A 16610-nucleotide genomic window follows, 5' to 3' on the forward strand; every position below is an offset into this window, starting at 1 on the left:
AAAAATATTAAAAGAATATTGCAACACCTACATACTAATTCCATATTTTTTTGTGTTTTTCAAACACATACACGGAAGATCATTACAGTCAGAATGCAACTACGGATGACTTCAAGGAAGAAGCTGTCTTTTCTCATTACTATCATGCTACTTGCAATAGTATTATCATTTTTGTAACAGAATCCTGGCTGAAGGAACACATGGTAACGAATTCAAATTTTAACATCATCAACCACGTTCAGGAAATAGGACTGGTGGTGGTACATGTCTCTTTATACACAACTCTATTAATTATAAATTAAGAAGTAACTTGATTATAAATACTGACGACTGTGAATCATTAACCGTTGAACTTTATAAACAAAAACACTAGAAATATAATTGTAACTGTTATGTATAGAAAACCTACTGGAATCTTCAAAGAATTTAAACGACACTTTAAATCACACCTTACTAAACTAGATCACTTAAATAAGCACAATTACATTGCCGGAGATCTAAATTTAAACGATATGGAAATAGGTCTATTAAGTTTTACTGTTCCCCCGATGAAGTTTCTATGTTTTTTATATGTACATGGTCAAAGTTACAGACAATTTAAGATTGCGCTGTCTCTTTCAATAAAAATAATTTTGAATTTTTCCGCCTATTTAAATAAATTAACAAAAACAAATTTATAATGAGAAGAACAAGGCGTTTTTCTACGTGGATTATATGTTTGTTGACTATTCCTGATCGCGAAAGCAAAGAAGAAACGATTGTTTTGCGTAAAAACAAACTACAGTGGACTTCAAAACTCGAAACCCTTTAACTCGAACCGCTCCTTAACTCGAACGAATTCGTAGGCACCGTGAAAATCTCTTAATTAACTCTCATAATCTACTACTCGAATCTCCATAACTCGAAAATGTCCTTAAGTCGAACAATATTTTTCGTCTCTTGAAAGCATATTAGGTTGTTTTCGGTCTTCATAGCCCAAACAATCTGACGCAGACAACGAAGACCAGGATGAGAGCAAGATTACTAAACCAACGACAGAAGAAGTCTCGAAAGCTGTTAGTATTCTCGAAGATTTCATTTTATTTAGGATATATAGGTATATTTCGCTGTTATATAAATTGTGCAGGTTAAAATATCTTGTAATATATACAAAAATGGCCGGAGCAAAAAGAAGGCACAAATTGCCTTATCACTAAGTCCCGTTGTTAAGCAAAAAGAAAGAGAGAGTTAAGATAATACTTAATATAATAAAGCAATATTTTAACTATATATATTCCATAAAAAAATTAGTTGAATTTAAGGTCTATGTGAGAGTGTGCATCTAAAAATATTTACAAATGTCTATAAGTCGTTAATAATTTTGTTTTTACATTTTTCTTGAAAATATTAAGAGTTGAGTTTGTTTTAATATCATCAGATAAAAATTTATTCCATAGGTATGGTCCCCTATGTCTAATTGAAAACGTGCAAGATTTTAATAAAATCTTTGGCACTTGATAATTATTTTTTGAAAATCTAATATCATATTTATGTTGTATTGAACTAAATTGGTTAGTGAACAATTTTGGTGTTATGTTTTGTTTCATCTTGTACATGAAAAGTAAAACTTGATGCATATTTAATTGATAAATGTTCAAAGCCCCAATTTGAAGAAATAAGTGTTGTGTTGGTGCATATCTGTCTAAACCAAAAATCATGCGACAAGCATGTTTTTGTTTATTATACAACTTTTTTAATTTATCTACATTGTTACTTGCCCAGGAGATATTACAATACGTTAAGTAGCTGTGTATAAAAGAAAAATATAGGTTCTTTAAGCAATGGAAATTTAAGTATCCCTAAGTTTTTACAGATTTTATTTTCAAGGGTTCGTATATGTTTATTCCATGTTAAAAGTACGCCAGAAATTTTATTGTTTCTTCTCTCTTTATGTTTACGTTATTAATTTTAAGAGATGGTAGTTTGAGTGGAATATTATCAGTTTTGTAGCGGTTATAGGATAACACATATTTAGTTTTACTTAAGTGAGAGCTTATTTGCTTTAACCCATTCGTTTATATGCGCAAGTTCTTGGTTAGCTGTTTTAAATAAATCGACAATTTTAGTATGGGAGTAAAAAAGATTAGTATCGTCAGCAAATGGAATAAATCTCAACATTTTAGAGGAATTGTGTAAGTCGTTTATGTAGATTAAAAAAATGAAGGGACCAAGAATGGATCCTTGTGGAACACCACACTTTGTTAGTTGAAAGAGAGTCAATTTATCGTCGTATGCTATGCATTGTTTTCGGTTAGTCAAGTAATTTGTAAACCATTTCAAATTGTTGTTTTACACACCGTAAGATTTTAGCTTGGATAAAAGAATATTATGATTTACGTATCAAAAAGCTTTTGAGAGATCAATGAATATCCCTAGTGCAAACAACCTTTTATTAAAGGATTCCGATAATTCACTTACCAATTCTATGACTGCATGGTCCGTCGAATGGTGCTTTTGGAAACCATGGTCGTAGAGACGGTTATACATTATTCTTTCAAGAACTTTCGAGAACCATGGCAATACGGAAATAGGTCTACAATTAGTAACATCGGAGTTTTCTCCTGATTTAAATATTGGTGTCACCCTAGCATTTTTTAATTGGTCTGGAAACTGTCCATACTTTAAGGAAAGACTAAAGATATAGAATAGAGATGGTTCAATAATATCATAACATCTTTTTACAATATTTACACTAATATCGTCAATCCCTGGACCTTTGTTTGGTTATAATGATGAAAAAGCACTTCGCAATTCTTTTATGGTAAGTTCAGATTCACTCATTAGAGTATTGTAAGTATCTAAGTAAGAGCTGCGTGTTTTGTGGAAGATGGAATTTTAGCAGCTAGTTTTGGTCCAACATTGATAAAAAACTCGTTGAATTTGTTAGCAGTTTTATCTTTTTGGAATGTATGTTCATTTTCAATTATAAGTTGTTTTGGGGAATTTCTCAATGTTGTCTTTGGTTTTGCCAATTATTTTTTTAATAACGCTCCAGGTTTTCTTAGTATTCCCTATTGATTTCGCTATTTGATCTGCATAATAATTCTTTTTTGCTCGCTTTTTAAGTTCTTCAAAAATATTTTTATAGTTCTTGTATTTGTTTTCATTGGTGTAAGTTCTCTTTTTCAAAAACGCTTCATATAGCCGCTGCTTCTTTTTAGATGATTTAATGAGACCTTAATAAACCATGGGTTTTCTAAAGTGCTTGTCTTTATACTTACTTTTTTTTAGGAAATGATTTCTCATAAAGATTAATAAACATGCGCAAAAAAACATCGTACGCGCCATTTATATTTTTAGTTTCACTTACCAGCTCCCAGTTTGCTTCTAAAAGAGATTGTCGAAACTTTTCTATGGAACATTCATTGATCTCTCGTTTAAAAATTGTCGGGGCAGATAACTTGTCAGGGAGAGACTCATCAGATAGTAAGAAGGTCGGGAAATGATCAGATACATCAGTTTCAATCACTCCAGTTTGATATTCGTTGTTATGAAAATTATTTGTGATTAATGTTATCAATTATGGTACCAGAAGTCAAATTCACTCTCGTAGGTTTGGTTATTGTTGGAATAAGATTATGTTGAAGGAGCGTATCTACAAAGGTTTTTACGTCATTATCTGATGTATATTCAAGACATTTTCGTTCCGCGGAGTATATATACCAAAATACCGAATAACATGAAAACGAGATTAGTTATGAGCAAAATTTTCGTTTGCAGCGAAGTAGTGCAGATTATTCTTGGTGTAAAATGAGCTAGGTATTAGCTAGCTAGCTTTGAATATAATATGAGTAGCTAGCTAGTTTACTGGCTGACTTGTGCCAAACAAACGTGAAATTTCAAACTGTTTACCAAAATCGGGGATGTTGCTGGTATATATCCTGTGTTATTGAGTGTACCTTATTTTTTAAACATCATCTGTGAAAAAAACATTAGCAAGACTTACTGATGACCACGTGGTTTTAAAATAGTAGTTGAGTTGACCTTATTGGTGCCTTACCTCGTTTATTTTTTATCAAGTGAGGGTAGTTTTGGAAGTATTTATAACTCATATTTTACACATTTGTGGTTTCAGAATTAGATACTAATTTGACTTTGTGGGGAAAGTTGAACTTAAACTTTCCTTGGAATGCTCCTGCTTATTTGTGCCACATTTTAAACCTCTATAGTATTTGGTAAAAAAATTTATTTAGAATTCCAAGAAATAAGGTTGACAAAAAGGGATGATATCGTAATTCTTAAATTTTGTATTCAGAGAGTGACCATCTTGGTATTTTTTCAGGACACAAAGATACACAGTTGCATAAACGGCTACACAAAGCCTGTGACCTTAAGACAATAAACAAAAAATTAACAAAATTTCAACTAATACACCTGCAAACATTTTTTGACCACCAAGACAGTGTTGACATAAATTGCCTCAGTTATCTCGTTTAGCATTGGGCTTTAATAAACAAACAATCCATTTGATCGAGGTCAAGTTAAAACCTTTTGTTTTGATAAGAAAGAGATTTTTTAAATCACACGTTTTGTAAGAACATCTGGTGGTTTATCACTTTTAAAACCCCGCGGACGTTTTAGGCGTTTTTTCTTCCACCTGTGATTTTCATTCATTCGGAACTTTAAAACCCGCGGACGTTTTAGGCGAATCGACATTTTTGCCTAAGATCGCCCCGGGTTTGCTTTTGAGTAAAATATCAATGATAAAAAAATCGATAAAACGCTGCGTCGTCATGATGTCGAAATGAGCGGGATGCCAAAAATGAATTAACAAAAATAATTCTGTTTTTTTATGGGTTATTCTATCTATAGAATGTTTTTTCTACGGCCACAAAATTAGGCTTAGGCAATTGCCTAGGCTGCCTAACCCTAGATCCGCCCCTGAGAGGATAACTTCACAAAACAATTTTAAAATTGTTGTTCGTAAAAACACAAAATGGTTACTAATGTATGGTGCCTGAGAACTGCCACACGAAAAAACCCTGTTTAATGGCGTTTTTAATTCATTTATTTATTTTTAAAATTATTTAATTTATGCTTTTTGTTTTTTATTTTAATTCATTTTACTTTTAATTCATTTTTTCTTTGTTTTTTTTAATTTCAATTCATTTTACTTTCAATAATATTTTGTTATTTTTTTTTTAAAATTCATTAATTCATTTTACTTTTAATCCATTTTTTTACCTTTTTTTTTTGTTTTTAAAAACGCTTTTATTTTAAGTTTTTAAAATCGATTTGTCGCTTGCCCGAGACTTGCCATAGTATACCACAATGCATTTCGACTACATTAACACGTGCGCAAGTAAAAGCATTTTAAAAGGAGATAGAAACCATCCCAGTAGTAAAGTTTACAACACGTGCGCACGGAGAAGTTAAAGGGAATATAGCATGTTTTATAAATATTTGCATATAAAAACTTCATATAGCACGAAACAATAATTCAGCATTAATATATCTTAAAAAGTAATTCTTACGCACAATATTGTTCTTTAAAGTTTAACCTTCGCCACGAGAGTGGCCTTCTTCGACCGCCATGATAGTTTTTGATGAAAACACGATCAAGTGCGATATAGCATAATCAATTTACTGTGACGTAAGCAATTTTATAGAAAATACAGAAGCCTTCCTCTTCACACACACCGCACGCGAAGTTTGTTCATAAACCTATTAATAATTTAGATTTATTTTATACAATTTAACCCCCGTCGATATATTTTAAAAACATTTATGCTCAAAAACTTTTTTTCGATATTTCTTAAAATGGCGTGGTGTGCTGCTGTAGGTTGTACTAATCATACGGCTAATAATCCCGAGAAAGTTCAGTTTTTTAAATTGCCGTCAAATGAAGATACGCGCAAAAAGTGGATACATGCTTTGCGGAGAAAAAATTTACCTAAAAGGCAGGGGCGGATCCAGACTTTTTCAAGACTTAGTCAAGACTGAGTCTTGAATTTAGCAGCTGGGGGCTAAATTTTAAGCTTTGCGGGTACAAAAATCGCCGAAAAATTGTCTTCCGATTTATCTAGTTATTAATAAAATTGACCAAAAGAAACGCTAAGCTATAACAAAATCTGCTAAGAACATCTTTTATAAGAATCAAATCTCCGTCTTACACGTCTTATTTTAGATAGATAAAAGCACTAAAATTAACAGGGATTAACTATAATAAAGTGAGACAATTGTGAATATATTTCATTATTTATAAACTCCTGCTGTTTCTGCCAATATCAGGCTTCATCAGCATGACTAGGTGAATCAAATGATCACACCAGCCATGGACAGCAAAATAAAACACAATAATAAGAAAAACAATAAGAATATGGAAAGATCAGGATAATGAAGATGAAATATACGTACATGTGATATGATACAAACACACCTCAACCCATGTATTTGTTCAGATATATTTGTTTATTCATAGGGCTAAACTCAAGTTTCGTTTGAACTTTAAAAGAAGAATTAAGAAGGGCTTTTTACTGCTCTTTGCATGCTGAAATAGGAAAATGCAACTTTCAGTTAAGAAAGTTGCAACCTGGAAAAAGGGGAACGTAATGATTTGGCTTGAAGTCTACACCAGACTTAACAATATCTTCATAACAAAATAAAATTTTTAACTGATCTTCATCAGGTAAAATAGATGGGTGTGGCAATATACACTGTGTAAAGAAAGTTGTAACAAACTGTAACAAACCGAATTGTGGGTAAAATGTGTTAATTTTTCTCTTTATTACTGTTGACAAGGCAAGTATTGATAGAAAAGGAAACCATGTCTCGTGGGTACAGTTGTTGATTGCTTCTGCTTTAACTGCCTCCTCAGGAGAAAGAGTCATATCACAAACAATATGGGAAAGGGAAAATCTGAATAAACTTTTCTCAGATATAAAAATATTTGCCTTTTGGTTTTTAAAAGCAAATTGAAAACAAGGATGATTGGAATAAAAGGAAGGATGCAAGAAAAGTTCTATGGATGTCAAGATTCTCAAAACATCAACAAGAGAATTATCACCTATGCCTATACCAACGATGCTGAGCTGTATAGACAGTCTCCTGATGGATTGGATCTAAAAATAATATATTTTACCATGACCTTTTACTCAACAAACTTTGTTTCTTAATAGTCATTCGAAGAGTTGTTTATTTTCATCACCAACCTTACTTATCCAGATGTCAAGTTCTTGCTTCTAATAACAACACAAATATTAATTGAGAAAGAATTCCTCCGCAATGCTGAAAATTCTGTTCAAAGCTCATATTACAAAAACAATACACCTTTATGATAATTCAATTGTACATGCGTTCCTATGGCTCTCCATCGTTTTACAATATCGGAAAAAGTTTTCTCCAGTTTTTTAACTTCCGTCGTATCAATTTCTTTCAAATTTTCAGGAAACGTTAATAATAATAAGATACAACTTATGTGTACTTTTCATTAAAAACAAAACGTAGCAAGAAAAGTTATCACGAAAAAACGTGTTTTCTCCTTAATAAACTCTTATAAAAGTGTAATGTTTACCTCCTCTGATTGCAAAATAAGCTGCGATGGAGTGTTATTTTTTCCGAATTATCGTAAAGGTGTATTAGCCCTAGCTATTAGCTAATTAAATCTTTTTGTATTTGGTTTTAATAGTCTTTTGTATAAAGCTCTCCCCAACTAGCTTTTCGTAGCAGATATACTGAAAACCTTTAAATAAATGCAAGGTGTGTTGGAGAGTAAAAAACATACTTCTCACCTTAAAGCAATAATTCCTTTATCTTCACACCTCGCCTCTCAGATGGATGGTATATATCTGGACCTGAATTCCGATGAAGACTTTTACCAACCAAGGGATAAATATCCCCAGACAACAAAAATGCTCGAGAATAAACACGTTCTAAAAGTTCTTTTTGCATTTTACGAACAGATTCAAAATTATCACACTTTAAATCAGTAAGCACCCGCGCCAACATATCTGCTGCAGCCATAATCAATAATAGTACGGAAAGAATCCAAGCCAAAAGGCGTGAGTCTTTGACTAATCCTGACGGATGGGAGTTAAAACTATAGCCTAACAGGTTATCAGTAACCACGCAGTACGGAACCTAAATTTCCTTCGCCGGCTGCGGGCCACATATTGTTGGACTACGCATAGAGTGTGAAAATTACGTCACGATTTTGACGTCACAGGCCCCTTAGGTGAGATGGGGAGGGTTGCGGGCCATAGCTATTTGATTTTTGACTGACTGAGTGACTGATTAGTCAAAATGAATCAGTCAAAATCTGTAAGCTATAATTTGCAACCCTCTCAGTCTATATGGTAGCGACGTCACAACTTTGACGTCAACATCGCTATAGGCGAATTGGAGAGGGCTGTGAACCATGGCTTTTCGCCGTAAAAAAATTACAATTTTTAACGCCCTCCGTTTGCAACGCCTGGATCGTCGACATCTTCGCTTGGCTAACATTTTTCGTCAAATTTACACTTAGTCACGCGACTTATCTGACTAACCCTGGATCCGCACCTGGCTTCATCAGCATGACTAGGTGAATCAAATGATCACACCAGCCATGGACAGCAAAATAAAACACAATAATAAGAAAAACAATAAGAATATGGAAAGATCAGGATAATGAAGATGAAATATACGTACATGTGATATGATACAAACACACCTCAACCCATGTATTTGTTCAGATATATTTGTTTATTCATAGGGCTAAACTCAAGTTTCGTTTGAACTTTAAAAGAAGAATTAAGAAGGGCTTTTTACTGCTCTTTGCATGCTGAAATAGGAAAATGCAACTTTCAGTTAAGAAAGTTGCAACCTGGAAAAAGGGGAACGTAATGATTTGGCTTGAAGTCTACACCAGACTTAACAATATCTTCATAACAAAATAAAATTTTTAACTGATCTTCATCAGGTAAAATAGATGGGTGTGGCAATATACACTGTGTAAAGAAAGTTGTAACAAACTGTAACAAACCGAATTGTGGGTAAAATGTGTTAATTTTTCTCTTTATTACTGTTGACAAGGCAAGTATTGATAGAAAAGGAAACCATGTCTCGTGGGTACAGTTGTTGATTGCTTCTGCTTTAACTGCCTCCTCAGGAGAAAGAGTCATATCACAAACAATATGGGAAAGGGAAAATCTGAATAAACTTTTCTCAGATATAAAAATATTTGCCTTTTGGTTTTTAAAAGCAAATTGAAAACAAGGATGATTGGAATAAAAGGAAGGATGCAAGAAAAGTTCTATGGATGTCAAGATTCTCAAAACATCAACAAGAGAATTATCACCTATGCCTATACCAACGATGCTGAGCTGTATAGACAGTCTCCTGATGGATTGGATCTAAAAATAATATATTTTACCATGACCTTTTACTCAACAAACTTTGTTTCTTAATAGTCATTCGAAGAGTTGTTTATTTTCATCACCAACCTTACTTATCCAGATGTCAAGTTCTTGCTTCTAATAACAACACAAATATTAATTGAGAAAGAATTCCTCCGCAATGCTGAAAATTCTGTTCAAAGCTCATATTACAAAAACAATACACCTTTATGATAATTCAATTGTACATGCGTTCCTATGGCTCTCCATCGTTTTACAATATCGGAAAAAGTTTTCTCCAGTTTTTTAACTTCCGTCGTATCAATTTCTTTCAAATTTTCAGGAAACGTTAATAATAATAAGATACAACTTATGTGTACTTTTCATTAAAAACAAAACGTAGCAAGAAAAGTTATCACGAAAAAACGTGTTTTCTCCTTAATAAACTCTTATAAAAGTGTAATGTTTACCTCCTCTGATTGCAAAATAAGCTGCGATGGAGTGTTATTTTTTCCGAATTATCGTAAAGGTGTATTAGCCCTAGCTATTAGCTAATTAAATCTTTTTGTATTTGGTTTTAATAGTCTTTTGTATAAAGCTCTCCCCAACTAGCTTTTCGTAGCAGATATACTGAAAACCTTTAAATAAATGCAAGGTGTGTTGGAGAGTAAAAAACATACTTCTCACCTTAAAGCAATAATTCCTTTATCTTCACACCTCGCCTCTCAGATGGATGGTATATATCTGGACCTGAATTCCGATGAAGACTTTTACCAACCAAGGGATAAATATCCCCAGACAACAAAAATGCTCGAGAATAAACACGTTCTAAAAGTTCTTTTTGCATTTTACGAACAGATTCAAAATTATCACACTTTAAATCAGTAAGCACCCGCGCCAACATATCTGCTGCAGCCATAATCAATAATAGTACGGAAAGAATCCAAGCCAAAAGGCGTGAGTCTTTGACTAATCCTGACGGATGGGAGTTAAAACTATAGCCTAACAGGTTATCAGTAACCACGCAGTACGGAACCTAAATTTCCTTCGCCGGCTGCGGGCCACATATTGTTGGACTACGCATAGAGTGTGAAAATTACGTCACGATTTTGACGTCACAGGCCCCTTAGGTGAGATGGGGAGGGTTGCGGGCCATAGCTATTTGATTTTTGACTGACTGAGTGACTGATTAGTCAAAATGAATCAGTCAAAATCTGTAAGCTATAATTTGCAACCCTCTCAGTCTATATGGTAGCGACGTCACAACTTTGACGTCAACATCGCTATAGGCGAATTGGAGAGGGCTGTGAACCATGGCTTTTCGCCGTAAAAAAATTACAATTTTTAACGCCCTCCGTTTGCAACGCCTGGATCGTCGACATCTTCGCTTGGCTAACATTTTTCGTCAAATTTACACTTAGTCACGCGACTTATCTGACTAACCCTGGATCCGCACCTGAAAGGGTCTTTGTTTGTTCAAAACATTTTGAAGAAAAATGCTTTGAACTAAGTTGGGACATGCAACACCAGATATTCCCGCGAAAAATCCCGAGAATGCTGTTAAAAAATGCCTCTCCAACAATATTTTGTTTTCAAGAGCAACCAAAGGAAAAAAGGCCTCAGTTCGAAGGGCCCAATGCAGAGAAAGAGAAGAGGTAATTTATAGGTATTTGTTAATAGGAGTCACATGTCGAGCTAATCTAAAATTTTAGGTCATAGAAACTGCCGTAGTGATGGAATTGCATGAAGAAGAAGTGGAAGCTAGCAACACATGTGGAACACAAACTGATTCTCCTATTGTCGTTAGTAAACCAAAAGTTGTCTTGCGATCTATTGGTACCCAGACTTCGCCAATTAGTGTCAGAAATATTGGGTATCAAGTTAATATGCGACCTCGACACAGAAGTCAATGTGTACAAGTAACGCCAGATACAACAAACATTCACTGTCAAACACGTCTTGGCGGTAATTTAAATTCATTCCTTATAATTTTGTTTAGAATCAATCATATCGTTATTAAATTTTGTTTCTTTTTTCCTAGACCAAGGCGACTGGGACAAAGACGACGATGTTGATGACGATGAAAATGTTGATGATGATGAAACTGATGAAGATAATTACGAGTTTGATGATGATTGTGACGACGATAACATTGTCCCCCAACTTAATAGTACCACTATTGAAAAAATGAGAGACCTAACTCCAGAATTCTTCGCCAACATGCTGGGATTATCTTCAATAACAAGCAGCAACAAGAGTTGTATACACAACGTAGACGAAGATGATGAGACAAATGAAGAAGAATTGCTTGATGTATCATTCAACGATTCGTGGTTGAAAAAGTCAGAAGAGCGGTAAGAATCAAAATTTCGCACAAATCATGAATCCGTTGCGTTATATATACTTTATGCTTGATATTGATTTTCACTTAACATAGCTGTGAAGACTGATCCTACGTACGAGCCGGACGTTAAAGAAGATTACGAGAAGATTAATCTAGTAATTCCCGTGCAAAAGAAAGAGCGAATTTTCTTGGTGTTTTGAATCCTGCCTAAAGTCACTTTTTAAGTACTGTCCAAAATGCGGCGTAGGACTGGATTCAACTATGACTACGGAAGTCCCAAATACTGGTAAGAGTGTACGGTACATAATATTATGGCAGTACAAGACATATCTTTTAACTGTTTGTGACATTATTCAAATTTAATTGCATGAATGGCTGTGATTCATCTTGGGTATCACAACCTGAAATGCAAAGTACACGAGGATTAGGAAATTTGTCCATAACGTCAGCGATCGAGATGGCTGGATTACAATTTAACAAAATGAAACGGTAGGTTACGAAAGCTGAAATCATCCTTCAGCCTCGCTGTTTAATATGTTACTAACAGTAAAACTTCGTCCATCCTAGATTCGCAAGAGTATTAAACTTGAAATTTCTGGACAGCAGCACTTATTACCGTCTACGAGGTGACTATGTTTTTCCAGAGATAGATAAAGCATGGAGAAAACAGTAGTCTAAACTTATTGACGATATAAAGCAAGAGGATAGGCAGTTAGAACTCGCCCTTGATGGACAGTGTGACACTCCTGGACACAACGCAACATACTCAACAGTATCTGCAATGGATGTCAACACAAACAAAATTATTGAATTCAACATTGTCCATGTTCGCGAGGTCAGTCATTGCATTCCTTTGTAACGTCATAATTTTTGTATTTCGTCATAATAAAATAAACACCGCTCTTGCCGTAGGTCAAAAACTCTCAAAATATGGAAAAGGAAGGAAATTTATTCGTTGCCTTGAAAACATTCAGAAAAAACATAAACTTCAAATAGAAGTGGTTGCTACTGATAGACACGGTCGAATTTGAAAATTGATGAGGACCGATCCTCGCTTTAATCACATCTTTCACCAATTCGATCCATGGCACATTGCTAAAGGATTTGTGAAAAAACTGACTAAAACTTCAAAGAAAAAGGGTGAGTCATTGTTATATAAGTTGCTTATTGCCATCTATTTAGATATATTTATAGCACGTCTGTTTGTTTTCTTTAGGGTTCCATCTGCTGGCAGAATGGGCCCCTGCGACAGTAAATCATTTATACTGGTCTGTTTTAACGTGTAATGGTGATCCGAATGACTTACGAGAGCGTTTTTGTTCCATTATGCATCATGTTGTAAACCGCCATTCCAATTTCGTTGAAAATAAAAATTACCTAAAATGTGAACATGGCGAACTTAACGACACTGACATTCGACGCAAGAAGTGGTTAAAGAAAGGAACGCAAGTTTATGAGAAGTTCAAATCTATTGTTCTTCAAAGACAAGTTGTCGCTGATTTTTCCCACATGACCCGATTGGTCTATAGCTACCACATTGTTGGAAGTATTTCATAGTGTCAAAATCCGCTATCTCCCCAAATCCATTTTTTTCAATATGGAAAAGATGATTGCGGGTACTCAGTTAGCCATTTTGGATCATAACTTAAATGTGGATAGAGAACAGGTACGAATACGTCTTACTTTTTTGTTTTAATTACGTACAGCAAATATATAATCTGAAACTAATCGTTTAGGAGACATCTAAAAAAGCTGAAAAAGAGGGCAATGTGAAACCAATTTTTCGCATTGCCTATAGCAAACCAACAAAACGTTTTGTCGCCAAAAAGGAGAAAGTCACAAAAGATTATAATTACCTTGTTGACATACTCGGTAATATAATCACACGAGTTGAAGAAAATAGAAAGGTAACCACGGAAAAGCGCAGCAAACGTAAGCTCAGTTTGACTATAGCACCATCAGAGAGAGAAGACCGTGAAGTTATCATTGAGCAATCAACTAAGTATAGCAGATTAAAACTGTAGTGAATTTTATTTTTTTAGCTTATATAATTATTTACATACTATTTTCATACATATATTATTTACATGGATATTTTACACGTATACTAATGAACGGTTTAGTCGCTTTCGCCTTCGTGAGCTGCAAATTGCCACACCATTTCAATCCTTATGAACATTCGTTCCTCTCTCTCTAAACCCAGTGTAATTACCACTTTCAGAAGGGAAGGCTGTTCTTATTTTAGCAACGACACAAGCAGGAATGACTCTCCGCACACCTCGTCCCAACCTAGTATGGATGAACCAACTAAACTGTCTGTACGATGCGTAGCGATATGATCTAAAATAGGTTATATATTTCATTTATGGATAATATATTATATTACATGTTCTTATATAACTCTACTTACTGGCTAGGTACGTTATCCCTATCATATGGTAACGATGCATTTTCCCTGTCATATAACGATACCAAAGCAGTCCACAGAACACCCCTGTCCAGCATCACGTTTGAAAAGCTATCGTGCTCAGTGATACATCTGCAATCTGAAAAAGGTTTGGGTACTAGATTGTATGTGTAATTGTTTCACTGTTTATTTTGTAAATAGAAATAAACTAAAGCAAACCGTCTAATTTGAAATATTTTATTTCATCTATCTGGTGGCAGCATATTCACTCTCTTTCCGTATCCAATACGACGCAGTGCCCACAAGTACACCAACCATCAACCCCAGCTTTCCTATCTCCCTCCGCTGTAATAGCTCGCAAGTTCGCATCATCCAAAGAAATATCAGAATATTCTTCAGGTTCAGAATGTTCTTCATCATCCTGAAATTCTGGTTCAAACTGAAAACCAAGTACCGTTGGTTGATCCATGATAAAATTTAATATGAATGTTTGTTATTTACTTTCTCAAAACATTACATATTTTTTCTAAAAAGAACCCTTCTACTTTTACGGGGGCTCACTTTTTTTTCTATACAATTGCTTACGTAACTCGCATAATTACGCATACTAATGTGATTGTCCAGATCTCTGACCGCGTTAAAACGACTTCGTTGAAGAAGGCGACTGTAATGTAAACATGTGAAACTTTTTTATGTTGTTTGTTTTTTTTGTTTATCTTCAAAACATAAGAACTAGATATTCTTTTATGACTTTGAAAAGTGGTTTATATATGTAAAAATAATTTTTCACGCCATATTCCCTTTAATTCAAAATATTAACTTGAGAAGCAAGAGGTAACAAAAAAAGAAACAATCCAGGTAAATCTATTTTATGACAATGTATTGAAATGTGTAGTTTGGGTAAGCACCAGGTTGCTTGGTGAATGAAGATTCAGATTCCCTCTTTTTCATAAGAACATGTAAGGATTTCATTGGTCAAACATTTAGAACGAGAATTGTTCTTAGTTTTCCTCTTATGTGTATTATGTATTAATCATAAGTTAAAAATTCTTCTCTTTACCGCAAAACTATAATTTGGATAGCAATCTGTAAAGTGAGTAATTAAAAGATAGTTTTAAAAGACGCTATCGTACAAATGAATGAGTATATCTTTTATAACAAAGGAACTGGCTTTCTATTGTCCTTTTTAGCTGCTATTACAGGTTTTAATCTTTCTACTAACATCTGTTTGTTTTATATAGAAGGCGCAAGTAACCTGCCCATTGTCTTGTGTATGTTGGCAAAAACTACCATGAAAGTTGCGAAAAATTCTTTCTTAACAGTGTAAAACCCTTTTTTCAAAACACTGGTTTCTACTATATTATGACAAATTTTATGCTTCCTTTATTTAGAATGACTGATTTTAAAGCTTTAAATTAAAATTAAATAAAAAAAAAAATAAAAAAAAAAGATATAAGCTGCTGATTTTTTATGCAAAGTGAAATAAATTAAAATAAAAAAAGCAAATTAAATTGAAAGTAGAAATAAAATAAAAGTAGAATAAAGTTGAATTTTTTTAAAAGTAAAAAAATATCACTTATAATATCAATATAATTTCTTAAAATATGATTAAAATAGAGTTATAGTTTCTTATAGTTTCTTATAATTTCTTATAATAATATGCATAATTTCAACATCTGGCATGTGCGTCATAACCTCATAATTTGCTGCATGGCTATAACATTTGAATAAAATCAAACGAGTTTGATTTTAATAATATTGTTGGTGATCTGGTTTCGAATGTCTTTTGTTTGTGTGACAATAGATCTATTATCTGCTAGCGTTGTTGTGGCAACGATGTTATGAAATTAAATGAAATTATAACGATATTATAACAAAGTATATTGTAGAAAAATTATAACTGTATTATAGAATATATTTAATGATATTATACAAGTGAATCCTGGCCTTAACTAACCTGCAATGTTAAAATACAACTCAATAAATAAAAAATAAAATTCATGAATAATTAATTAGTTCTGCTGAATATAGCTTTAGTCTACGTGCTTGAAAAATTGTACAGAAAGAAATGACGTAACATCAAAGATGGCGCGTTATAAGACAATCTTCATTATGCTGCACTGCACGAGCTTTATCTTTCGATAGCGTATAAACTTTAATAAAGTATTGTTCATTGGATAATAAAACAATCTGTTGCACTGTTAGGATTCTTATTGGCTTAAAACTCATTTTAGCCTCGTTCTCAGAAAAAATCTTTAGCCTGGATAAGTTTCGGGCGTCCAGCCTAGCTGCGCTGTCTCTATCTATCTCTCTATCTCCTCAGGCGATTTTAAAGATTCCGCCTTCGCTGGCGGCAATCAATAAATTAAAATAGACAAAGCAAATTAAAAATAAATGAAATTGAAAGTAGAAGTAAAATAAAAGTTAATAAAAAACAAAAAAGAGAAATTAAATAAATTTATAAATAAATAAATCAATTAAAAACGCAATTAAACAGAGTTTTTTT

At 33.5% G+C, this 16610-nt stretch overlaps 3 protein-coding genes across 3 annotated transcripts in view; 1 reads left to right on the forward strand and 2 right to left on the reverse strand.

The window, feature by feature from the left end:
- Positions 1–16610, reverse strand: part of LOC130646361 (tyrosine-protein kinase CSK-like) — a 110721-nt gene that overhangs the window by 84772 nt on the left and 9339 nt on the right. The gene's annotated exons all lie outside the window — the stretch shown is intronic.
- Positions 10814–14330, forward strand: LOC130646492 (origin recognition complex subunit 5-like). The gene is made up of 7 exons (XM_057452525.1): positions 10814–11318; positions 11395–11707; positions 11791–12186; positions 12265–12532; positions 12610–12837; positions 12914–13363; positions 13434–14330. Exons 1-3 carry the CDS (start codon positions 11087–11089, stop codon positions 11801–11803), a joined length of 558 nt encoding a protein of 185 aa, XP_057308508.1. The 5' UTR covers positions 10814–11086; the 3' UTR covers positions 11804–12186; positions 12265–12532; positions 12610–12837; positions 12914–13363; positions 13434–14330.
- LOC130613310 (P2X purinoceptor 7-like) lies at positions 13860–14573 on the reverse strand. The gene is made up of 3 exons (XM_057434696.1): positions 14374–14573; positions 14108–14236; positions 13860–14037 (listed from the first exon to the last, which is right to left on the reverse strand). Exons 1-3 carry the CDS (start codon positions 14571–14573, stop codon positions 13860–13862), a joined length of 507 nt encoding a protein of 168 aa, XP_057290679.1.

Source organism: Hydractinia symbiolongicarpus, chromosome 1 (genome assembly GCF_029227915.1).
Source record: "Hydractinia symbiolongicarpus strain clone_291-10 chromosome 1, HSymV2.1, whole genome shotgun sequence".
In the NCBI taxonomy this organism is placed as follows: Eukaryota; Metazoa; Cnidaria; class Hydrozoa; order Anthoathecata; family Hydractiniidae; genus Hydractinia; species Hydractinia symbiolongicarpus.